General features: G+C 53.1%; 1 protein-coding gene across 2 annotated transcripts in view; it reads left to right on the forward strand.

The window, feature by feature from the left end:
* LOC121506895 (potassium voltage-gated channel subfamily KQT member 2-like) overlaps positions 1-24,887 on the forward strand; it is a 92,310-nt gene that overhangs the window by 39,094 nt on the left and 28,329 nt on the right. For both annotated transcript variants that reach the window (XM_041782907.1, XM_041782908.1), the window contains exons 6-13: positions 16,923-17,048; positions 17,156-17,266; positions 17,351-17,446; positions 17,637-17,731; positions 18,502-18,570; positions 19,622-19,651; positions 21,246-21,328; positions 21,534-21,764. In XM_041782907.1, the coding sequence (XP_041638841.1) occupies positions 16,923-17,048; positions 17,156-17,266; positions 17,351-17,446; positions 17,637-17,731; positions 18,502-18,570; positions 19,622-19,651; positions 21,246-21,328; positions 21,534-21,764 (841 nt within the window). The remainder of the gene's footprint in view (positions 1-16,922; positions 17,049-17,155; positions 17,267-17,350; positions 17,447-17,636; positions 17,732-18,501; positions 18,571-19,621; positions 19,652-21,245; positions 21,329-21,533; positions 21,765-24,887) is intronic.

Here is a 24,887-nt window from a genome sequence, read left to right on the forward strand (position 1 = left end):
GGTCCTCAGAGTCTGTGATGTGGCCCTCAGAGTCTACGATGTGGCCCTTAAAGCCTGTGATGTGGTCCTGAGAGTCTTTGATGGTCCTCAGAGTCTGTGATGTGGCTCTCAGAGTCTGTGATGTGGTCCTCAGACTCTGTGACGTGGTCCTCAGAGTCTGTGATGTGGCCCTCAGAGTCTGTGATGTGGTCTTTAGACTCTGGAACGTTGTCCTCAGAGTCTGTGATTTGGTCCTCAGAGTCTGTGACATGGTTCTCAGAGTCTGTGACGTGGTCCTCAGAGTCTGTGATGTGGTCCTTAGAGTCTGTGATGTGGTCCTCAGAGTCTGTGACGTTGTCCTCAGAGTCTGTGATTTGGTCCTCAGAGTCTGTGACATGGTTCTCAGAGTCTGTGACGTGGTCCTCAGAGTCTGTGATGGTCCTCAGAGTGTTTGATGTTGTCCTTAGAGTCTGTGATGTGGTCCTCAGAGTCTGTGATGTGGCCCTCAGAGTCTACGATGTGGCCTTTAAAGCCTGTGATGTGGTCCTGAGAGTCTTTGATGGTCCTCAGAGTCTGTGATGTGGTCCTCAGAGTCTGTGATGGGGTCCTGAGAGTCTGTGATGTGGTCCTCGGAGTCTGTGACGTTGTCCTCAGAGTCTGTGATGTGGTCCTGAGAGTCTTTGATGGTCCTCAGAGTCTGTGATGTGGTCCTGAGAGTCTTTGATGGTCCTCAGAGTCTGTGATGTGGTCCTCAGAGTCTGTGATGTGGTCCTCGGAGTCTGTGACGTGGTCATGAGAGTCTGTGACATGGTCCTGAGAGTCTGTGATGTGGCCCTCAGAGTCTACGATGTGGCCCTTAAAGCCTGTGACGTGGTCCTCAGAGTCTGGGATGTGGTCCTCAGAGTCTGTGATATGGTCCTCAGAGTCTGTGATGTGGCCCTCAGAGTCTGTGATGTGGTCCTCAGAGTCTATGATGTGGTCCACAGAGTCTGTGATGTGGTCCTCAAAGTCTGTTATTTTGTCCTCAGAGTCTGTGATGTGGTCCTCAGAGTCTGTGATGTGGTCCTCAGAGTCTGTGATGTGGTCCTCAAAGTCTGTGACATGGTCCTCAGAGTCTGTGATGTTGTCCTCAGAGTCTGTGATGTGGTCCTCAGAGTCTGTGATGTGTACCTCAGAGTCTGTGATGTGGTCCTGAGAGTCTGTGATGTGGTCCTGAGAGTCTGTGATGTGGTCCTCAAAGTCTGTGACATGGTCCTCAGAGTCTGTGATGTGGCCCTCAGAGTCTGTGATGTGGTCCTCAGAGTCTGTGATGTGTACCTCAGAGTCTGTGATGTGGTCCTGAGAGTCTGTGATGTGGTCCTCAGAGTCTGTGACGTGGTCCTCAGAGTCTGTGATGGTCCTCAGAGTCTGTGATGTGGTCCTTAGAGTCTGTGATGTGGTCCTCAGAGTCTTTGACGTTGTCCTCAGAGTCTGTGATATGGTCCTCAGAGTCTGTGATGTGGCCCTCAGAGTCTACGATGTGGCCCTTAAAGGCTGTGATGTGGTCCTGAGAGTCTTTGATGGTCCTCAGAGTCTGTGATGTGGCTCTCAGAGTCTGTGATGTGGTCCTCAGACTCTGTGACGTGGTCCTCAGAGTCTGTGATGTGGCCCTCAGAGTCTGTGATGTGGTCTTTAGACTCTGGAACGTTGTCCTCAGAGTCTGTGATTTGGTCCTCAGAGTCTGTGACATGGTTCTCAGAGTCTGTGACGTGGTCCTCAGAGTCTGTGATGTGGTCCTTAGAGTCTGTGATGTGGTCCTCAGAGTCTGTGACGTTGTCCTCAGAGTCTGTGATTTGGTCCTCAGAGTCTGTGACATGGTTCTCAGAGTCTGTGATGGTCCTCAGAGTGTTTGATGTTGTCCTTAGAGTCTGTGATGTGGTCCTCAGAGTCTGTGATGTGGCCCTCAGAGTCTACGATGTGGCCTTTAAAGCCTGTGATGTGGTCCTGAGAGTCTTTGATGGTCCTCAGAGTCTGTGATGTGGTCCTCAGAGTCTGTGATGGGGTCCTGAGAGTCTGTGATGTGGTCCTCGGAGTCTGTGACGTTGTCCTCAGAGTCTGTGATGTGGTCCTGAGAGTCTTTGATGGTCCTCAGAGTCTGTGATGTGGTCCTGAGAGTCTTTGATGGTCCTCAGAGTCTGTGATGTGGTCCTCAGAGTCTGTGATGTGGTCCTCGGAGTCTGTGACGTGGTCATGAGAGTCTGTGACATGGTCCTGAGAGTCTGTGATGTGGCCCTCAGAGTCTACGATGTGGCCCTTAAAGCCTGTGACGTGGTCCTCAGAGTCTGGGATGTGGTCCTCAGAGTCTGTGATATGGTCCTCAGAGTCTGTGATGTGGCCCTCAGAGTCTGTGATGTGGCCCTCAGAGTCTGTGATGTGGTCCTCAGAGTCTATGATGTGGTCCACAGAGTCTGTGATGTGGTCCTCAAAGTCTGTTATTTTGTCCTCAGAGTCTGTGATGTGGTCCTCAGAGTCTGTGATGTGGTCCTCAGAGTCTGTGATGTGGTCCTCAAAGTCTGTGACATGGTCCTCAGAGTCTGTGATGTGGTCCTCAGAGTCTGTGATGTGGTCCTCAGAGTCTGTGATGTGGTCCTCAGAGTCTGTGATGTGGTCCTCAGAGTCTGTGATGTGGTCCTCAGAGTCTGTGATGTGGCCCTCAGAGTCTGTGATGTGGTCCTCAGAGTCTGTGATGTGGACCTCAGAGTCTGTGATGTGGTCCTGAGAGTCTGTGATGTGGTCCTCAGAGTCTGTGACGTGGTCCTCAGAGTCTGTGACGTGGTCCTCAGAGTCTGTGATGTGGTCCTCGGATTCTGTGATGTGGTCCTCAGATTCTGTGATGTGGTCCTCAGAGTCTGTGATGTGGTCCTCAGAGTCTGTGATGTGGTCCTCAGAGTCTGTGACATGGTCCTCAGAGTCTGTGATGTGGTCCTCAGATTCTGTAATGTGGTCTTCAGACTCTGTAACGTTGTCCTCAGAGTCTGTGATGTGGTCCTCAGATTCTGTGATGTGGTCCTCAGAGTCTGTGATGTGGTCCTCAGAGTCTGTGACATGGTCCTCAGAGTCTGTGATGTGGTCCTCAGAGTCTGTGATGTGGTCCTCAGAGTCTGTGATGTGGTCCTCAGAGTCTGTGACGTGGTCCTCTGAGTCTGTGACGTGGTCCTCTGAGTCTGTGACGTGGTCCTCTGAGTCTGTGACGTGGTCTTCAGGGTGATGTGGGTTTACATCCACATTGTTGTTGCTGTGCTTTAGACTTCGTGCTCTAATCCATCACTGGTGTGTTAAAAGCTGATGACGGGGACTGAAGCTGTGTGTTGGTATGAATGCAGTGCCGTCTCTAGTACCTTCAGCTGTGAAGAATCAGCTGAGTGAGTCTGGAGTGTTCTCCAAGGTCAAAGTTGATCATGGCGTTGGCTGAGCATCCTCCAGACCGCCTGTTTCAGTGTCTGTTCTAAACTCTGCAGTATCCTCCTCTCTGCTGTTCCTCTCACCTCCATGTTTCTGTAATAAAGCTCACCTCAGTGTCTGACCTGGTTTCTCCTCCTGTGCTTAGAGACAGGTATCCGTCCTCTGAGACCACCAGGCGTCTCCTCCTGTCAGAACCTTTCCTGACTGAAGTGGTTTGTTCTTTATTTAACACTTTCTCTGAAGGTTGTTTCTCTCTCTGCCTCTCTAAGCTCGATGTATTGATCCTGTTTCTGCAGAGATTTAGACTTCCTCTCATGGCTGTTTCCACTCCTCTGTACTTAGAACAACAGTTTGACTCTTTATTTACTGCAGCTCTGAGGCTGGAGCCTCCATCACACTGCTGCTTCGTAAGCGATGAGTTTATGGAAACCTGAGGTACAGCCAAATGTTTGATTTATGAGCTAGGATTGGATGGTGTCCAACTTTTAATACCATGAAACTCCACTGATGTTCCTGCTGATGGTCCAGCTTTAGAGCATTTCTCATCATTTCTCATACAAACCATTTAAAGTCAATGGATAGTCCAGATTTCATTGGGCCAGTCCACCTCACAGACCTCATAGGCTCGCTTCCATTAGAGAATGACTGGACCAATCAGCATCATTTAAAGAGAAAAAGGCGGAGCTACAGGTGTGGTTTAATCAGAGCTGCCAGGTCTGTGGTTTTCCTGTAGAATTGGGCTACTTTTTACGTCCTGGTAGATTCTGTTGTGCGTGGGTTGAATGTATTTAATATCCAAGCAGAGTAAATGACTTTCTTTACCCTCAGCCAGTATTAGCTAAGATGAGCCTCCTTTGTTTCAGCCATTGGGCTGGATTTGTCACCCAGACCTGGAAATCCTGGGTTTGAATGAAGTGACTCCAATCCTGTAAACAACGGCAGCTGGTGGAGACATTAGTGTAGCGGCAGCTAGCAGTGTGGCTGTAGCTAGCAGCGTGGCTGCAGCTAGCGGCGTGGCTGTAGCTAGCGGCGTGGCTGCAGCTAGCGGCGTGGCTGTAGCTAGCGGCGTGGCTGTAGCTAGCAGCGTGGCTGCAGCTAGCGGCGTGGCTGCAGCTAGCGGCGTGGCTGCAGCTAGCGGCGTGGCTGTAGCTAGCGGCGTGGCTGCAGCTAGCGGCGTGGCTGCAGCTAGCGGCGTGGCGGCAGCTAGCGGCGTGGCTGCAGCTAGCGGCGTGGCGGCAGCTAGCGGCGTGGCTGCAGCTAGCGGCGTGGCTGCAGCTAGCGGCGTGGCTGCAGCTAGCGGCGTGGCGGCAGCTAGCGGCGTGGCTGCAGTTAGCGGCGTGGCTGCAGCTAGCGGCGTGGCTGCAGTTAGCGGCGTGGCGGCAGCTAGCGGCGTGGCTGCAGCTAGCGGCGTGGCGGCAGCTAGCGGCGTGGCGGCAGCTTGCGGCGTGGCTGCAGCTTGCGGCGTGGCTGCAGTTAGCGGCGTGGCGGCAGCTAGCGGCGTGGCGGCAGCTAGCGGCGTGGCAGTTAGCGCGGCGTGGCTGCAGCTAGCGGCGTGGCTGCAGCTAGCGGCGTGGCGCAGCTAGCGGCGTGCAGTTAGCGGCGTGGCTGCAGCGGCGGCGTGGCCGCAGCTAGCGGCGTGGCTGCAGTTAGCGGCGTGGCTGCAGTTAGCGGCGTGGCTGCAGCTAGCGGCGTGGCTGCAGCTAGCGGCGTGGCTGCAGCTAGCGGCGTGGCGGCAGCTAGCGGCGTGGCTGCAGTTAGCGGCGTGGCTGCAGCTAGCGGCGTGGCCGCAGCTAGCGGCGTGGCTGCAGCTAGCGGCGTGGCTGCAGTTAGCGGCGCTGCAGCTAGCGGCGTGGCTGCAGTTAGCGGCGTGGCTGCAGCGTGGCTGCAGCTAGCGGCGTGGCCGCAGCTAGCGGCGTGGCTGCAGCTAGCGGCGTGGCTGCAGCGTGGCTGCAGCTAGCGGCGTGGCTGCAGTTAGCGGCGTGGCTGCAGCTAGCGGCGTGGCGGCAGCTAGCGGCGTGGCGGCAGCTAGCGGCGTGGCGGCAGCTAGCGGCGTGGCTGCAGCTTGCGGCGTGGCTGCAGTTAGCGGCGTGGCTGCAGCTAGCGGCGTGGCTGCAGGTAGCGGCGTGGCTGCAGCTCGCGGCGGGGCGGCCGCGGGGCTGCAGTTAGCGGCGTGGCTGCAGCTAGCGGCGTGGCTGCAGGTAGCGGCGTGGCTGCAGCTAGCGGCGTGGGTGCAGCGGGGGTGGAGCGAGCGGGGTGGCTGCAGCTAGCGGCGTGGCTGCAGTTAGCGGCGTGGCTGCAGCTAGCGGCGTGGCTGCAGTTAGCGGCGTGGCGGCAGCTAGCGGCGTGGCTGCAGTTAGCGGCGTGGCTGCAGCTAGCGGCGTGGCTGCAGTTAGCGGCGTGGCTGCAGCTAGCGGCGTGGCGGCAGCTAGCGGCGTGGCGGCAGCGTGGCTGCAGCTAGCGGCGTGGCTGCAGCTAGCGGCGTGGCGGCAGCTAGCGGCGTGGCTGCAGCGTGGCTGCAGCTAGCGGCGTGGCTGCAGCTAGCGGCGTGGCGGCAGCTAGCGGCGTGGCTGCAGGTAGCGGCGTGGCTGCAGCTAGCGGCGTGGCTGCAGCTAGCGGCGTGGCTGCAGCTAGCGGCGTGGCGGCAGCTAGCGGCGTGGCGGCAGCGTGGCTGCAGCTAGCGGCGTGGCTGCAGCTAGCGGCGTGGCTGCAGTTAGCGGCGTGGCTGCAGCTAGCGGCGTGGCTGCAGCGTGGCTGCAGCTAGCGGCGTGGCTGCAGCTAGCGGCGTGGCGGCAGCTAGCGGCGTGGCTGCAGTTAGCGGCGTGGCTGCAGCTAGCGGCGTGGCTGCAGTTAGCGGCGTGGCTGCAGCTAGCGGCGTGGCTGCAGCGTGGCTGCAGCTAGCGGCGTGGCTGCAGCTAGCGGCGTGGCGGCAGCTAGCGGCGTGGCGGCAGCTAGCGGCGTGGCTGCAGCTTGCGGCGTGGCTGCAGTTAGCGGCGTGGCTGCAGCTAGCGGCGTGGCGGCAGCTAGCGGCGTGGCGGCAGCGTGGCTGCAGCTAGCGGCGTGGCTGCAGCTAGCGGCGTGGCTGCAGTTAGCGGCGTGGCTGCAGCTAGCAGCTAGCGGCGTGGCTGCAGCGTGGCTGCAGCTAGCGGCGTGGCGGCAGCTAGCGGCGTGGCGGCAGCTAGCGGCGTGGCTGCAGCTTGCGGCGTGGCTGCAGCTAGCGGCGTGGCTGCAGCTAGCGGCGTGGCTGCAGGTAGCGGCGTGGCGGCAGCTAGCGGCGTGGCGGCAGCGTGGCTGCAGCTAGCGGCGTGGCTGCAGCTAGCGGCGTGGCTGCAGTTAGCGGCGTGGCTGCAGGTAGCGGCGAGCGGGGTGGGAGCAGCGTGGCTGCAGCGGCGTGGCGGCAGCTAGCGGCGTGGCGGCAGCTAGCGGCGTGGCTGCAGCTTGCGGCGTGGCTGCAGTTAGCGGCGTGGCTGCAGCTAGCGGCGTGGCGGCAGCTAGCGGCGTGGCGGCAGCTAGCGGCGTGGCTGCAGCTAGCGGCGTGGCTGCAGCTAGCGGCGTGGCTGCAGCTAGCGGCGTGGCTGCAGTTAGCGGCGTGGCTGCAGTTAGCGGCGTGGCTGCAGTTAGCGGCGTGGCTGCAGTTAGCGGCGTGGCTGCAGCTAGCGGCGTGGCTGCAGCGTGGCTGCAGCTGTGGCGTGGCTGCAGCCAGCGTCCTGGCTGCAGCTAGCGGCCTGGCTGCAGCTAGCGTGGTGGCAGCCGCGTGGCTGCAGTTAGCGGCGTGGCGGCAGCGTGGCTGCAGCTAGCGGCGTGGCTGCAGCTAGCGGCGTGGCTGCAGCTTGCGGCGTGGCTGCAGTTAGCGGCGTGGCTGCAGTTAGCGGCGTGGCGGCAGCTAGCGGCGTGGCTGCAGCGTGGCTGCAGCTAGCGGCGTGGCGGCAGCGTGGCTGCTGCTAGAGGCGTGGCTGCAGCTAGCGGCGTGGCTGCAGCTTGCGGCGTGGCTGCAGTTAGCGGCGTGGCTGCAGCTGGCGTGGCTGCAGTTAGCGGCGTGGCTGCAGCTAGCGGCGTGGCGGCAGCTAGCGGCGTGGCGGCAGCGTGGCTGCAGCTAGCGGCGTGGCTGCAGCTAGCGGCGTGGCTGCAGCTAGCGGCGTGGCTGCAGTTAGCGGCGTGGCTGCAGCTAGCGGCGTGGCGGCAGCTAGCGGCGTGGCTGCAGCTTGCGGCGTGGCTGCAGTGAGCGGCGTGGCTGCAGCGAGCGGCGTGGCTGCAGCTAGCGGCGTGGCTGCAGCGTGGCTGCAGCTAGCGGCGTGGCGGCAGCTAGCGGCGTGGCGGCAGCTAGCAGCTAGCGGCGTGGCTGCAGCGTGGCTGCAGCTAGCGGCGTGGCGGCAGCTAGCGGCGTGGCGGCAGCTAGCGGCGTGGCTGCAGCTTGCGGCGTGGCTGCAGTTAGCAGCGTGGCTGCAGCTAGCGGCGTGGCTGCAGTTAGCGGCGTGGCTGCAGCTAGCGGCGTGGCGGCAGCTAGCGGCGTGGCGGCAGCGTGGCTGCAGCTAGCGGCGTGGCTGCAGCTAGCGGCGTGGCTGCAGCTAGCGGCGTGGCTGCAGCTTGCGGCGTGGCTGCAGGTAGCGGCGTGGCTGCAGCTAGCGGCGTGGCGGGAGGTAGCGGCGTGGCTGCAGCTAGCTGCGTGTCTGCAGCTAGCGGCGTGGCGGCAGCTAGCGGCGTGGCGGCAGCGTGGCTGCAGCTAGCGGCGTGGCTGCAGCTAGCGGCGTGGCTGCAGCTAGCGGCGTGGCTGCAGCTAGCGGCGTGGCTGCAGCTAGCGGCGTGGCGGCAGCTAGCGGCGTGGCGGCAGCTAGCGGCGTGGCTGCAGCTTGCGGCGTGGCTGCAGTTAGCGGCGTGGCTGCAGCTAGCGGCGTGGCTGCAGGTAGCGGCGTGGCTGCAGCTAGCGGCGTGGCGGCAGCTAGCGGCGTGGCTGCAGCTAGCGGCGTGGCTGCAGCTAGCGGCGTGGCTGCAGCTAGCGGCGTGGCTGCAGCTTGCGGCGTGGCTGCAGTTAGCGGCGTGGCTGCAGCTAGCGGCGTGGCTGCAGTTAGCGGCGTGGCTGCAGCTAGCGGCGTGGCTGCAGCTAGCGGCGTGGCGGCAGCTAGCGGCGTGGCGGCAGCGTGGCTGCAGCTAGCGGCGTGGCTGCAGCTAGCGGCGTGGCTGCAGTTAGCGGCGTGGCTGCAGATAGCAGCGGCGTGGCTGCAGCTAGCGGCGTGGCTGCAGCTGGCGTGGCTGCAGTTAGCGGCGTGGCGGCAGCTGGCGGCGTGGCCGCAGCATGCGGCGTGGCGGCAGCTAGCGGCGTGGCGGCAGCTAGCGGCGTGGCTGCAGCTTGCGGCGTGGCTGCAGGTAGCGGCGTGGCTGCAGCTAGCGGCGTGGCTGCAGTTAGCGGCGTGGCTGCAGCTAGCGGCGTGGCGGCAGCTAGCGGCGTGGCGGCAGCGTGGCTGCAGCTAGCGGCGTGGCGGCAGCTAGCGGCGTGGCGGCAGCTAGCGGCGTGGCTGCAGCTTGCGGCGTGGCTGCAGTTAGCGGCGTGGCTGCAGCTAGCGGCGTGGCTGCAGTTAGCGGCGTGGCTGCAGCTAGCGGCGTGGCGGCAGCTAGCGGCGTGGCGGCAGCGTGGCTGCAGCTAGCGGCGTGGCTGCAGCTAGCGGCGTGGCTGCAGCTAGCGGCGTGGCTGCAGTTAGCGGCGTGGCTGCAGCTAGCGGCGTGGCGGCAGCTAGCGGCGTGGCGGCAGCTAGCGGCGTGGCGGCAGCTAGCGGCGTGGCTGCAGCTTGCGGCGTGGCTGCAGTTAGCGGCGTGGCTGCAGCTAGCGGCGTGGCTGCAGTTAGCGGCGTGGCTGCAGCTAGCGGCGTGGCGGCAGCTAGCGGCGTGGCGGCAGCGTGGCTGCAGCTAGCGGCGTGGCGGCAGCTAGCGGCGTGGCGGCAGCTAGCGGCGTGGCTGCAGCTTGCGGCGTGGCTGCAGTTAGCGGCGTGGCTGCAGCTAGCTGCGTGGCTGCAGTTAGCGGCGTGGCTGCAGCTAGCGGCGTGGCGGCAGCTAGCGGCGTGGCGGCAGCGTGGCTGCAGCTAGCGGCGTGGCTGCAGCTAGCGGCGTGGCTGCAGCTAGCGGCGTGGCTGCAGTTAGCGGCGTGGCTGCAGCTAGCGGCGTGGCGGCAGCTAGCGGCGTGGCGGCAGCTAGCGGCGTGGCTGCAGTTAGCGGCGTGGCTGCAGCTAGCGGCGTGGCTGCAGTTAGCGGCGTGGCTGCAGTTAGCGGCGTGGCTGCAGTTAGCGGCGTGGCTGCAGTTAGCGGCGTGGCTGCAGCTAGCGGCGTGGCTGCAGCGTGGCTGCAGCTAGCGGCGTGGCTGCAGCCAGCGGCGTGGCTGCAGTTAGCGGCGTGGCGGCAGCTAGCGGCGTGGCTGCAGCGTGGCTGCAGCTAGCGGCGTGGCGGCAGCGTGGCTGCAGCTAGCGGCGTGGCTGCAGCTTGCGGCGTGGCTGCAGTTAGCGGCGTGGCTGCAGCTAGCGGCGTGGCTGCAGTTAGCGGCGTGGCTGCAGCTAGCGGCGTGGCGGCAGCTAGCGGCGTGGCTGCAGCTAGCGGCGTGGCTGCAGCGTGGCTGCAGCTAGCGGCGTGGCTGCAGCCAGCGGCGTGGCTGCAGTTAGCGGCGTGGCGGCAGCTAGCGGCGTGGCTGCAGCGTGGCTGCAGCTAGCGGCGTGGCTGCAGCTAGCGGCGTGGCTGCAGCTAGCGGCGTGGCTGCAGCTAGCGGCGTGGCTGCAGTTAGCGGCGTGGCTGCAGCTAGCGGCGTGGCGGCAGTTAGCGGCGTGGCTGCAGTTAGCGGCGTGGCGGCAGCTAGCGGCGTGGCTGCAGTTAGCGGCGTGGCTGCAGCTAGCGGCGTGGCTGCAGCGTGGCTGCAGCTAGCGGCGTGGCTGCAGCTAGCGGCGTGGCTGCAGCTAGCGGCGTGGCTGCAGCTAGCGGCGTGGCTGCAGCTAGCGGCGTGGCGGCAGCTAGCGGCGTGGCTGCAGCTAGCGGCGTGGCTGCAGCTAGCGGCGTGGCTGCAGCTAGCGGCGTGGCTGCAGTTAGCGGCGTGGCTGCAGCTAGCGGCGTGGCTGCAGATAGCGGCGTGGCTGCAGCTAGCGGCGTGGCGGCAGTTAGCGGCGTGGCTGCAGTTAGCGGCGTGGCTGCAGCTAGCGGCGTGGCTGCAGTTAGCGGCTGCAGCTAGCGGCGTGGCTGCAGCGTGGCTGCAGCGTGGCTGCAGCTAGCGGCGTGGCTGCAGCTAGCGGCGTGGCTGCAGCTAGCGGCGTGGCTGCAGCGTGGCTGCAGTTAGCGGCGTGGCTGCAGCTAGCGGCGTGGCTGCAGCTAGCGGCGTGGCTGCAGCTAGCGGCGTGGCGGCAGCTAGCGGCGTGGCTGCAGCTAGCGACGTGGCTGCAGTTAGCGGCGTGGCTGCAGCTAGCGGCGTGGCGGCAGCTAGCGGCGTGGCGGCAGCTAGCGGCGTGGCTGCAGTTAGCGGCGTGGCTGCAGCTAGCGGCGTGGCTGCAGCTAGCGGCGTGGCTGCAGCTAGCGGCGTGGCGGCAGCTAGCGGCGTGGCTGCAGCTAGCGGCGTGGCTGCAGCTAGCGGCGTGGCTGCAGTTAGCGGCGTGGCTGCAGCTAGCGGCGTGGCGGCAGTTAGCGGCGTGGCTGCAGCTAGCGGCGTGGCTGCAGCTAGCGGCGTGGCTGCAGTTAGCGGCGTGGCTGCAGTTAGCGGCGTGGCTGCAGCTAGCGGCGTGGCTGCAGCTAGCGGCGTGGCTGCAGTTAGCGGCGTGGCGGCAGCTAGCGGCGTGGCGGCAGCTAGCGGCGTGGCTGCAGCTAGCGACGTGGCTGCAGCTAGCGGCGTGGCTGCAGCTAGCGGCGTGGCTGCAGCTAGCGGCGTGGCTGCAGTTAGCGGCGTGGCTGCAGCTAGCGGCGTGGCGGCAGCTAGCGGCGTGGCGGCAGCTAGCGGCGTGGCTGCAGCTTGCGGCGTGGCTGCAGTTAGCGGCGTGGCTGCAGCTAGCGGCGTGGCTGCAGTTAGCGGCGTGGCTGCAGCTAGCGGCGTGGCGGCAGCTAGCGGCGTGGCGGCAGCTAGCGGCGTGGCTGCAGTTAGCGGCGTGGCTGCAGCTAGCGGCGTGGCTGCAGCTAGCGGCGTGGCTGCAGTTAGCGGCGTGGCTGCAGCTAGCGGCGTGGCGGCAGCTAGCGGCGTGGCGGCAGCTAGCGGCGTGGCTGCAGGTAGCGGCGTGGCTGCAGTTAGCGGCGTGGCTGCAGCTAGCGGCGTGGCTGCAGCGTGGCTGCAGCTAGCGGCGTGGCTGCAGTTAGCGGCGTGGCGGCAGCTAGCGGCGTGGCTGCAGCTAGCGGCGTGGCTGCAGCTAGCGGCGTGGCTGCAGCTAGCGGCGTGGCTGCAGTTAGCGGCGTGGCTGCAGCTAGCGGCGTGGCGGCAGTTAGCGGCGTGGCTGCAGCTAGCGGCGTGGCTGCAGCTAGCGGCGTGGCTGCAGCTAGCGGCGTGGCTGCAGTTAGCGGCGTGGCTGCAGCTAGCGGCGTGGCGGCAGTTAGCGGCGTGGCTGCAGCTAGCGGCGTGGCTGCAGCCACAGCAGCAGCCTGATCAGAACTGAAAACTTTTCTTTATTGAAAAAGAGCAAAGAACCAGACTGGAAGGTTTTGTTGGAGGTACGGATGTTTTAGCTCTTCTGCTGAGTTTCATTTACCAGCTGACTCCACTGATAGTGAACCAGCTTAACCAGGTTAAGGGTTCACCACCAGAAAGAAGAATGAAAGCCTTGTTTTAATCATTGCTGTAGATCACATTTCAACACAAATAAGACTAAGGCCTTGTTTATACGACGACATTTTGCTTCGTTTCCGTTTCCAAAAAGTTCCACGTTCAACCGCAACGTTTTGAAAACAATCTCCATCTACAGGAGAACGCAGGAAACAGAAAAACGCTGTAGTGAGGTGATTTACTGCATAATAAAACTGTCTCTACAATAGGGCTGCAACAAATGATTATTTTTTATGTTGACTAATCTGGCGATTATTTTTGCGATTGGTCGACTAATCGTGGCTATTTGGCATACTATTTTGGATCCCTGTTTCACCTCGCCTTCTCATGCATGCACACCTGTGAAAACTTAATGGTTTAGCAAATTGACATGACATGTCAAGTTGCTACATCGTCAAGGTTTGTTTTTCCTCTAATATAAAAGTATTGAACTGATAACTAAAGTAAATTGCACACTAAATAGCGTTACTGAAAAACCGTTACCCTAACAAAGATGGTTTTCTGACTGATTAACGTACGGCACCAACGTTATAAGTAGGCTACTGGAGTTAATCCTCGTGGCTGAAGCACAAAGGGCTCAGTAACTCAATGCAAAAGATCTAAAAGATATTCATGCAACTTGCAAACTTGCCCACTCGCGGTATTTGAAGACGCGTCAGCTACAGTGTGTTTACGTTTTCAGGTGTTCGTGCCTTGCCGTAGCGCTGCCATGGTACGAGAGTTTGACTCGACACAGTTTGCAGTTGACTTGTTTCGCCAGTTTGTTTTCTGTAAAATGTTCCCAAACTTTAGAAGCTCTGGGTCGGCTTTTTGGTGTGTTCTCCGTACTTTCTGCCGTGCTTAACTTCTTCTTCTCAGTTTCTGTGAATAATGTAAACAGTGGGAGCGATACTGCCCCCACCACTTCCTGTAGTGAACTGCAAGTACAGATGAGTCCTTACCGGGTGGTACTAGATTTTACCAATATAAAAACCAATACTACGACGCGTCGACGCTTGAATTCTCGCATTGACAAATTTTTATAGTTGACACAAACGATTAAGTCGACGAATCGTTGCAGACCTACTCTACAACAAGGACAGTGTTTCTCATGTGTTTTTGAGAATATGTAACATCTTTATCACACACGTGTGCCTGAGAGTAATTCATCACTAAATCCTCCTCCTCATCACCATCGTAGCGCGGCAGCGACATTTTAGGGCACATATAAACACAAAAATGCATTGAGAGACCAGTCTGATTATAACAGAATCCTGTTAAGACTGTTTGATTTTTCTCCTAAATCTTTGATTTCTCCTGGATTTTCTGAGAAAGTGCAGCGCTTCCTGCTTTTAGCGCAGCAAAAGAACGATAGCCTTTTCAGAACAATATTTCTACTTCCCCTTTGTCAATTTTATCTGCTTCTTGAAGTGATGAACTATCTTTTTAACCTTAACACAGAAGCTTTAATCCTGTCTCCTCCATCAGCTGAGCTCTGATATGTAGCCGCTGAGGAGACAGGAGTCTACGGGCTGAAGTTAGTTATTAAAACTTACAGAAAGAAGATAAAGTCTAAATCATTTCTGAGAAGCAGATATTTAGGAAAATAGAAATATCATTCTGAAAAAAAGGCTCCAGCTGCGCTCATGAGCAGCGCCGCGCTTTATGAGAAAATCCACCAGAAGTTAAAGGCTGCAGGAGCTGAATTAGTCCGTGGAGAATGAACGATATCTACGTTAGAACAAGACTGGTCTAGCAAAGCATTTTTGTGTTAATATGAGCCGTGAAATTTCTCTGCCTCAGTATGACGGTGACGGTGATGGAGAAGGAAAATTAATCATTTCCAAAATGAATAGCATGACTTTATCTAAAGAAAGTGGCACTGATAGCCCTCTAAACCAGAATAATGCGACCCCTTTTCTAAATCCAGCTGTCTGTGACAGGATGAGCTGAATCACAGAAAACTACAACAGACTGGAGCTGCCGAGGATTCAGAGCGCTGCGACACTTACGCGTGACAGCTGACAGCTGACAGCTGACTGCGTAGTGCGCATGTGCGTTTCAGAAGGCGTCGTTTTCCCTGTTTACACGGAAACGAGGGCGTTTTGAAAAACTTCCACTTTGCAGCCCATTTCCAAATTGTTCCGTTTTCAGGCACCAGAACGCCGTTCTTGTGTAAACAGCCAGAACGCTTCAAAACTTTTGCGTTTTCACCTGAAAACGTTGTCGTGTAAACAGAGCATAAATCGCAGTATGGCTCGCTGCAATTTTCAAATAGCAGACAGTGAAATATTTTTGTTTCCTGTGTCAAAACACAAATTTGATTTGTTTTTCAGATTTGAGATTTTTTGAGACTTCATGCTCTACACAGCATACTTACACGGGTCTGTTTCAGTATAGTTGACTACAGTCTTACTTTTTCTTCACCTGTATATGATTTTCTTAATCAAAATGAGAATAACATTAAAAAATGATTATCTCTTCAGTGTAGCAATCAATATCAAATTTGCTGTTTAAGCCAAAATCTCACTTAGATATTTTTTTCTCATATTGTGTTGGTTATAATCTAGAATGATTTATGCTCATGTTTGTTGAATAATAATAAGATGACATCCTCCGTGCGTAAAGGAGAGTGCCAAATAGTGTGTGCCGGGGTTAATCACACGGCTGATTTAACCTCTCTGATTATAAAATTATAATACCAAACTATCATCCGCTGAAATAATTTACCTCTAATTCTGTTTCATGAAGTGAGACTGTGATCTTGCTCGCTTACGTTTGAGCGGAGCATCGTTTATTAATCCTTTATTAAACCTCCAGCTCTCATCAGAGGGTTAAAATTGCTCTCGTCACGGTAAAAAAACTTTTAATTGAACATTTAATCCTGCTCTGGACACATGAGAGCTTGTTTGGTGCAGCAGGCATCCAGGATTACGCTGAGAAAAGGCACAGTTCGTGGCACAAAAGTCCGGGTTTCATTCAGCAGAAGTACTTAGAACTCTGATCAGGCGTGTGACGTATCTGTGCCCAGGCCTGGATGCGTTAAGCAGTGTGAGTGCGGGCCAAAGGGGGGACAGGGGACGGGGTCAGATGGGCCTCAGCACGGTTAGGTACGGATGGCCTAGTATGAGTGCACCCTTAATCATGGAATAAAAGGTGGTGGGTGAATATTTAAAGTCATAGTTTTGCTAGAGGGCTGAGATTTTTCTTATTACCTTTGAGTAAACCTGTCTTTGGGCTCTTTGTGATGAAGGTGAAGTCAGTAGGAGGAGCTGGGGTGGAGTTATGGGGCTGGGATGATGTGTGTAAGATCAAAGGAGAACTGCGTAGCAACAACGGGCAGAGCTGACGTGATTGGTCCATCCTCTAACTCAGGGGTGTCAAACTCAGTCACAGCAGGGGCCGGATTCAGGATTTGGGTCTACCCTGAGGGCCGAACAGGGCCAACGTTTAACCACAAACTGTTAACCTCATTTTCACCAGCAATGAATTATGGGAGAAAAAAACCATAGCATTGATGATAAATGATTTTGAGATTTAAAAAAAGTAAAAATGGTACGTTTAAAGGCTCAGAATCTGAGATAAAAATAAAACGTATTAGCTCTAAAGGCCTTTAAAGTCAAAATCATGTTTTTAAAAGGCAAATATATCAGAAAAATCATGATTTTTAACAGTTAAAACATGAGATACGAATTTGAAATCATAAATTTATATGTTTTAAAGGTCAAAATATGAGATAAATTTCAAAATCACCTGTTAAAAATGTCAAAGCCGGAGAAAAAAAAATAAATTTGGAGTTTTACAGGTCAAGATATTACTCAAAATTCTAAATATAGGATGCAGAAGGCAAAATTATGAGATAAAAGTTAGAGATGAAAAAGAAAAGATGTGAGAAAAAAATGAAATGGTGAGTTTAAAAGGTCAAAATAAAACATAACATTTTAAAATTGAGGATCAAAAAAAGATAAAGAATAAGATAAAAAGTCAAAAATGTGAATTGAAAAGGTCAAAATATGAAATGAAAAGTCAAAACCATAACTTTGTGTGATAACTGAGATGCAAAATTAAGAATATGAAATGAAACAGAAATGTATTTTCCCACATTCCTGACTTTTTATCTGATTATTTTAACTTTTTTTCCTGTTTGGATGGCAGAAGAAACATCTTTTTAATCATCAGGGCTAGGTTTACATTTTTAAACTGGAGGAAATCTGCAGACCTCAAACCAGTGGGCCAGTTAGAATAAAATATGACTGAATCTGGTGGGCCAGGTATAACTGATCATGGCCGGATTTGGCCCCCGGGCCTTGGGTTTGACACCCCTGCTCTACCTGTCTCCTAGTGGCTGTTTTCTCTGAAGCTCCAGAGCAGAAACAGGTTTTGAGTGTGCAGAGAATGTTTCGTACAGGCACACATTTTTTAATGTGCAGCTTTTTCTGTGTTTGATGTGTATCTCTGCTCTGGATTTTATGATCAACCCACCAATAGGAAACAGGTAGAGGATGGACCAATCACATTAGCTCTGCTCGTTGTTGCTGTGCTGTTCTAAAGGAGAACAACATTCTATCACATACACACACGGTTAAAGTCAAATCAACAGTGATTTTAAAAATCTGTAAAAACAGAAAAAGTGAATCCAGCATCAAAAGCTGAATCAGTCGTCTCTTAAATCCTGCAGAGTTGGAGTTCTAGGGATCAGACGTGGACTGAGATGGTCTCTGTGTCCCTCACATGTTCTCTCTCTTCATCCGTCTCTCTGCAGGAGTTGATCACTGCGTGGTACATTGGCTTCCTGTGTCTCATCCTCGCCAGTTTCCTCGTTTATTTGGCAGAAAAAGAAGACAACGAGCAGTTTGAGACGTACGCAGACGCCCTCTGGTGGGGACTGGTGAGAATAACACGCTAATATATACTCTTTAACAGGCTAGGTTTACTAGTTTTACTCCTGACCTCTTCCTCATCGAGACGATCTGATTGGCTGTCTGCTTCTCTCAGATCACCTTGACGACTATTGGTTATGGAGACAAGTTCCCCATCACCTGGAACGGGCGCCTGCTGGCGGCCACCTTCACGTTAATTGGAGTTTCATTCTTCGCTCTGCCTGCTGTGAGTCTGACCAATGTCTACAGGAGCTTACCTGAGTTAGCTCCGCCTCCACCTGCTCCCAGCTCACCTGTCTCTCTGTTTTAGGGCATCCTGGGCTCTGGGTTCGCCCTGAAGGTTCAGGAGCAGCACCGACAGAAGCACTTTGAGAAGAGAAGAAATCCTGCAGCCGGACTCATCCAGGTGAGCGAACGAATCCGAACCGAGCGAACTGATTGCTCCATCATCAGCCCGTGTGCTGTAGGGACACGTGATGATCACGTTTAGCTCTGAGACCTCAGGTCTAGAGTTTAAATGTGAATATCAGTGTTTTTATAGATGTTTCCAGATGTTTCTACGCTCTGATTCTAAACTCTTCCTTCTGTCTCTGTAGGCGGCGTGGAGAGTTTACGCCACCAATCTGACCCGGACTGATCTGACGTCAACATGGGATTATTATGAGAGGACCGTCTCCGTCCCCATGTACAGGTGAGATAATCCTAACCCAGGGCTGTCCAAACTATGGTCAAATTTTGATCGGCCTGCAGCAAATTCTAGAAATAAAGTGAAATATGGCCACCCTTTAAACTTGAAGCTTTTGCCTGACTGTACTGAACTTCATAGTTTCAGTACTATCAGGCTAATTCTGTAAACAAACATCTTGAAGAGTTTATTGATATGTACATGACAAATATATTGGCAACCAAAATAATAACAGTATCTTGTTTTCTAACTCTCTGGCAGTAAATAGCAGTAACCAATAACATTCTGGGGGTGGAGCCAGTGACAGCTAGGGCCACACAGGGTCACCTGAGATCTGGTTGGTGTCCCCAAAGACCTGGAAATGATTGTCTGTTTACCTTGTCAGCCATTAAATCGAGCATTAGTCAAGGCGGGCCAAGGAGTCAAGCACTGCCCCGATCAGCTGATCCACTGCAAGTCCTCGTCAGCTGATGGCCAGCTGATCTGCTCCTAGCACAGCATTGGCCAGTTGCTCTCATGCTGCCTGATTTAAACTGCTCTTACCTGGCCACGCTCTGCTAATGCACCTCTCCTCCACCCCAGCTCCTCCTCCATTCTGCTCCTGACTTAACCGATGTCATGTACCTCACCTTGTGGACGTTAAAGTGGCCCTGACGTCCTTATATATTTTTGTTTGTGGCTCTCAGGGGAAAGAGTTTGGACACCCCTACCCTAGTCCATCATTAGGGTTTTATATCTGTGTGTCTCTCATGATAAATCTGTACGTCTGTCTGCAGGTTGATTCCTCCACTCAATCAGCTCGATCTGCTGAGGAACCTCAAGAACAAATCAGGACTGTCTTTCAGGTCTGAAACCCGTTAAATACAAGACATTATTACTTTAGAAGTACCACTGAGGGAACAGTCAGTAAAGTTTCATTAGGGGTGGGCATCGCAGGGTAACTTATGATTCAGTATGACGACATGAAAACCATAAAATACCTGATAAAACTGGATACAACAGGGTACGGTTTATATGAAATCATACAACAGAATAAGAGACATTGCCATGTGAAACAGTGTAATACAATATGCTGTGGTGCTGTACATTACTACACAATACAACCTGAATGGGTGTAACACAATATCACAGGATATAGAGCGATATGATCAGGTTTATTTCAGTGCAATTAGATGAAGTTCTAGAAATGTTTGAGTACAACTTTTTAAATTCAGATTTTTTTGAATGAGGACTCAAAAATGTTTTAATGTTTCAAATTTTGGATGGCGAATCCCAGAGGTGTTGACAAAAAGATTTTGATGAAGCTCAAAATTTCCACCAAATTAGAACACAAAAATGTCGACATTTTTGTATTTTTTAAACTTAAGTTTAAAGATTTCCAGAAAAAAAGTTTAGATTTTTTTTCTAAGAATTCCAACAAAAATGGCTGAATTTATGTAAAATATTCAATTATCTGACATTTTAACTTCGTTTTTGATTCTTTGAGAAAAGCTGTAGAATGTTGATGAAGTTTCTATAAATTTTTGATTTTCAGAAATGTAGGATGAAAAAATAAATCTGATAAAAATACTAAAAAATCTTTTTTTTTTACTCTGCAAAAATTTTTGTCAAATATTTTAACATTTCTGGCAAAACTTTCAAATTGATGAAACTGATGAAAGTTAGAATTTTCCGTTTCTTCTCATATCACCTTTAGGATTGAATCAAAGGAAATATTTTAATCCCATTATTATTATTTTTTTCAGTGAAATATTCATACGTATATTATAGTTGGCACAGTAGTCAGAGCTGACTCAGGTCTGCGGTGGGGCCTTATCAATAGTTTGGCCCATCCCTATCTCAGCATTTACAATGCCAGACATTTCTAAAAGTCTTCTTTTTTCTGTTTTTCTGCAGAAAAGACGTCCAGCCTGAACCGTCTCCCAGGTCAGAGTTCACTTCCTGCTCCTGACTTTAAGACCCCAGACCAGACCCAGTGTGCTTAGTTCCCTTTATTTTTTCAGTAATCTGCCTCTTACTGGTTTAGGTTTAGAGAAGATGGTTTTAGTGTCAGCTGTGTCTTAGGCCCCGCCCACATGGAAACGAATTCAGGTGTATACACAAAAGTTTTTTCTCGTATCGGCATTTCATCCACACGGAAACAGCGTTTCGGGTGACTGTAAACGATACTTTTTAAAACGGGTCCCAGAGTGCATAAATCCGTAAACGACTACCGCTTCGTCTCCGTATGGACGGCTATCCGCATCTTTCTTGAAATGATTACGTCACACATAGCGTAGCTCTCTTAAGGCGCCTGCGCAGGCCTGACCAAAACAAACATGGCGGATTACAGGGTTGTGTTGGTGCTGTAGAAGCTGCTGAGCTTGTTATGGCTTTTACAGCACGTCTGATGCTCCTTTACCACCGAGAACAGCACACACCAGATGTTCTTAAATCCAACATGGAGAACAACCAGGAGGGCAACTAGAAGAAAGTTTGTGTCAGTTTTCTGTGATCTTCTCTCTTTTGGTGCATTTCTGTGGCAGCGCCACATACAGGCTTGGCATATGCACTACAGTGTTTTCAGCCGTTTCAGTGGTTCCTAAAACAACTCCGTATTAACGGAAAACTTCTTTAAAACAAAACGGAAATATATCGTTTTCGTCTCTGTGTGGACGGGGCCTTAGTCTCCTACGGTCTGAGTTCTGCTGAGTGAAATCACAACAGACTGTGACAAAGGTCAAAGTTCCCTTTTAAAAGTCTCGTTTATGTTTATTCCAGATGAATCTTCAGATGTGAACGGAGAAAACTCTAACAGCGTCTCGAGCTAATACAACTAGCAAGAATAATAATAATAATAATAATAATTAAAAGATAAATGTTCACCGTCAGCTGCAGAGCTGGGATTTTTTTATTGATCCAGATCATTTGACTCAGCTTTAAGGATCATGTGGTCAGCCAACACTTTAGCTGTTATTAAATCCAGCAGTGCTCTGACCCTTGACTGATGTGAGTGCAAATATTGGTGAGACTAAGACCAACCACAGACTTTGTCTCTGTGGTTCACATAAAAGAGCTCTTTAAACTGACTCGTCTGCAGACAGCACATCGTCCCTGCCAGCGGGATGGAGGCAGATATTTCCAGCTGGTTCTTGATTTTAGAAGGAACGTCAGACAGGCATTCTCCTGTGGACCGTAGCATCAGAGAATCCTCCGTGTCAGGAAGAGCTAGTAAAGCCGTCATTACCCCACAGACTCAAAAATACAGACAGAATAGGCTTGAAAGCCCCGTTTACACCTGGCTATACATGAAGGCACACTTTTGTAGACATAACGCCCCCTCTTTTTTCCAGCAGTTCACGTCCTGTGTATGAGCATGGTCATTCTGAATAATTGTCATATGTAAAGGAGAATAAAGGAGCATTTATGCGGTTTTGGGGCTGAGACACAACAGGACGATACTGAGGGAAAGGACTTCAGGACATTTCTCTCTGTCTTTCTCGATCTCCGATCTTTCTGATGTTTGGTCTTTCTCTCTCAGCAGTCAGAAGGTCAGCCTGAAGGAGAGGGTCTTCTCTTCCCCCCGGAGTTCAGGAACCAAAGGGAAAGGCTCTCCTCAGCATGGTGGGTCTCAGGACAGTCTAGTTCTACATTTGAAACCAGTGTAGAGACTCCAGCCAGTAATAGTAATACGGCTAGTAGTCATACCACTTCACCTAGAGCTAGTCTGACAGAAAACCTGATTCCTGAGGTGACGTGAACCAGGGAAACCAACAGATACCCATCAGAACCTGCCCCGTCCCATCCTTGATGCCCTTGTCTCTGGTAGTTCCCACAGTCGTCCCTGGTGTTACCCCCTCCGTGGGTCCCAGTCCTGGTGTGGGTACCGCGGTTCCTGGGAGCATGGCAGGTGTCCAGGCTCTGCGGCGGTCCCCCAGCATGGAGCCGAGTCTAGAGGACAGTCCCAGTAAGGTACCAAAGAGCTGGAGCTTTGGGGAACGTAGCAGAACCAGACAGGCCTTCAGGATCCGAGGAGCCGCTTCACGCCAGAACTCTGAAGGTAACGGAACGGTCCCGGTACTGTTACGCTAAAACGGCCCTGGCACATAAAGTGTTTGCTCTGCAGCTCAGTTGGGGGGGGCTTTGGGACGGGGTACTGAGATCACAGAGGCTTCACTTCACCTTTATGAATCAGACCCGGTGACTTTTACTTCTAAAGATTCATGATCCAGTTCATTTTAGCGGAAAATATCAAATTTAGAAATAAATAAAATCCTTTATCTCAAACAGCAGCCTTAGAAATCAGGTCATATTTAGAGGACTTCCTTCTACTTACAGAAAAAGAAAACATGACTGGATTTGTTTTTGGATCTTGGTTGATTGCTTCAAGTGCGAACGTAACTCATCAGATGGCGTGGATTTATTTCAGTCATCACAGAAACCTCAAAACTGAGTTTGGGAAGGGCGGGACGTTTCAAAAATTTTTGAAAGGTGATTGGACGAACATTCAGTCTGTCACATTCATGACAGGCCAATCAGAGCGACAGGACAGAACGAGGTCGCAGACTTTCACAGCTCCAGGAAGTAAGGAGAGCTTGGCAGGCAGGTTCTGTCGTAGTTTACAAACTGAGCTGGTCAATGCAGCGATTAGCTACCTTATGTAACACTACGTAGCAAAGCCTGTAGCATCTTAATGTTGTCCATGATATTAACGAGATAGTAACTGAGGTTATATGTACCTGTGAGTGTGCAGCTAACAATGCTGGCCATGTTCTCTTACCTGAGAACAAACGTAGACGTCCTCATTGACCTGACACACACACACACACACACACACACACACACACACTAGCTGTGTTTCTATGAGCTCTATGGATATAGGGGACATAATAAACACCATTCTCTGTCCTCTCAGGATCCCTGCTATCAGTGCCCCATTTACAGTTTAACCTTTTCATGACAACGGCATGACACTGAATGCCAGGACATTGTTTTTAAGAAAAATACATAAATATGAGGCCAGATATTATTAATGGGCCCAGAGGCCACCAGTTTCTGACCCCTGGTTTAGAAGAATTGATCTTGGCTTTAAGAAGCAGAGAAATTACGACCTACTGAGACTGTATTTCATCAGAACAGCTCGTGAGAACCCTGAGCCTTTACTGCTGATAAACAGGAACTAATTAATACAGCAGCCTCTGTTGGCTCTACGGTGTGGCTGGTTGTTGAGGCTCCTGATGGGCCTTTTTGTCCTAAAATCTGGTAATGCCATAAACTGGCTGATCTAAACTGGATCAGTTCACACTGCTGTGACTGTCTTAAAAGTTTTACATAAAGAATAGAATCAGCTTTGTCCTACCACTAGACGTTTCATGAACTGTACATTAAATCCAAAAATTCTGCCCTGGTCTGGTGCACTGAGAAATCTCACATCTATCATTTTTGACTGTTTGCCTCATAAAAAGTATATTTAATTTCTTAGTTCAGGTTTTTAAAAGATCTTAAAAATCTTGAAAGTTTGACTTCCAAGGGTTTGTAGGAACCCTGCTCTAAAACAGTCTGTCCCACAGCTTCGGTCAGATTAAATGTTTTTTTTCTTATTTTATTTTCCCAAAACCACCTCATTTGTTGATAATATATTTAACAGTATGAAATGTTTTCAGGGCTGCAGAGCTGGTTAAAGAGAGAGCCTAGAATTTATGAGAGAAGGATCAGCTGGGGCGCAGGTGGCAGAATTGATGAGGCGCGCGCCCCATGTGCGCGGGCAGCCCGGGTTCGGGTCCGGCCTGAGGCCCTTTACCGCATGTCTCTCCCCGCTCTCTTCCCTGTTTCCGACTCTATCCACTGTCCTCTCCTCTGTCAAGTAAAGGCATAAAATACCCAAAAATAAACCTTTAAAAGAGAGAAGGATCAGCTTATATAAAAAAATCAGTTTATTCCTAAGAATTACCTGTGATGGTATTTTAGAGCACCACTAAACACGCCCTCATCTCTGCTCAGGCCTGCATAAAGACACTGATGTGTGTGAATGTAGCTGAAGCAAACACTTTATTCTGCTGTACCTGCTGTTTTTGACATCTCCTATTTGTGTCGTTGACACGGGACCTGCAGCTTTTCCTACAGCAGCCGCATCCAAGAACGACAAGTCAGGACATCAGAGTCAGGACAGGAGAGTCAGGACAGGAGAGTCAGGACAGCAGAGTCAGGACAGAAGAGTCAGGACAGGAGAGTCAGGACAGGAGATTCAGGACAGGAGAGTCAGGACAGGAGAGTCAGGACAGGAGAGTAAGGACAGGAGAGTCAGGACAGACGAGTCAGGACAGAAGAGTCAGGACAGGAGAGTAAGGACAGGAGAGTCAGGACAGGAGAGTCAGGACAGACGAGTCAGGACAGAAGAGTCAGGACAGGAGAGTCAGGACAGGAGAGTAAGGACAGGAGAGTCAGGACAGACGAGTCAGGACAGAAGAGTCAGGACAGCAGAGTCAAGACAGAAGGGTTAGGACAGAAGAGTCAGAACAGATGATTCAGGACAGACGAGTCAGGACAGAGGAGTCAGGACGGAAGGGTCAGGACAAAAGAGACAGGACATCAGAGTCAGGACAGGAGAGACAGGACAGAAGGGTCAGGACAGAAGAGACAGGACAGCAGAGTCAGGACAGGAGAGTCAGGACATCAGAGTAAGGACAGGAGAGTCAGGACAGACGAGTCAGGACAGAAGGGTCAGGACAGCAGAGTCAAGACAGGGGAGTCAGGACAGAAGAGTCAGGACAGAAAAGTCAGGACAGGAGAGTCAGAACAGCAGAGTCAGGACAGAAGGGTTAGGACAGAAGAGTCAGAACAGATGATTCAGGACAGACGAGTCAGGACAGCAGAGTCAGGACAGATGAGTCAAGACAGAAGAGTCGGGACAGCAGAGTCAGGACAGACGGGTCAAGACAGAAGAGTCAGGAGAGCAGAGTCAGGACAGGAGAGTCAGGACATCAGAGTCAGGACAGGAGAGTCAGGACAGAAGGGTCAGGACAGAAGAGACAGGACATCAGAGTCAGGACAGGAGAGTCAGGACAGAAGGGTCAGGACAGAAGAGACAGGACCGCAGAGTCAGGACAGGAGAGTCAGGACATCAGAGTCAGGACAGGAGAGTCAGGACAGAAGGGTCAGGACAGGAGAGACAGGACAGGAGAGT

Source organism: Cheilinus undulatus, linkage group 3 (assembly GCF_018320785.1).
Source record: "Cheilinus undulatus linkage group 3, ASM1832078v1, whole genome shotgun sequence".
NCBI lineage: Eukaryota > Metazoa > Chordata > Actinopteri > Labriformes > Labridae > Cheilinus > Cheilinus undulatus.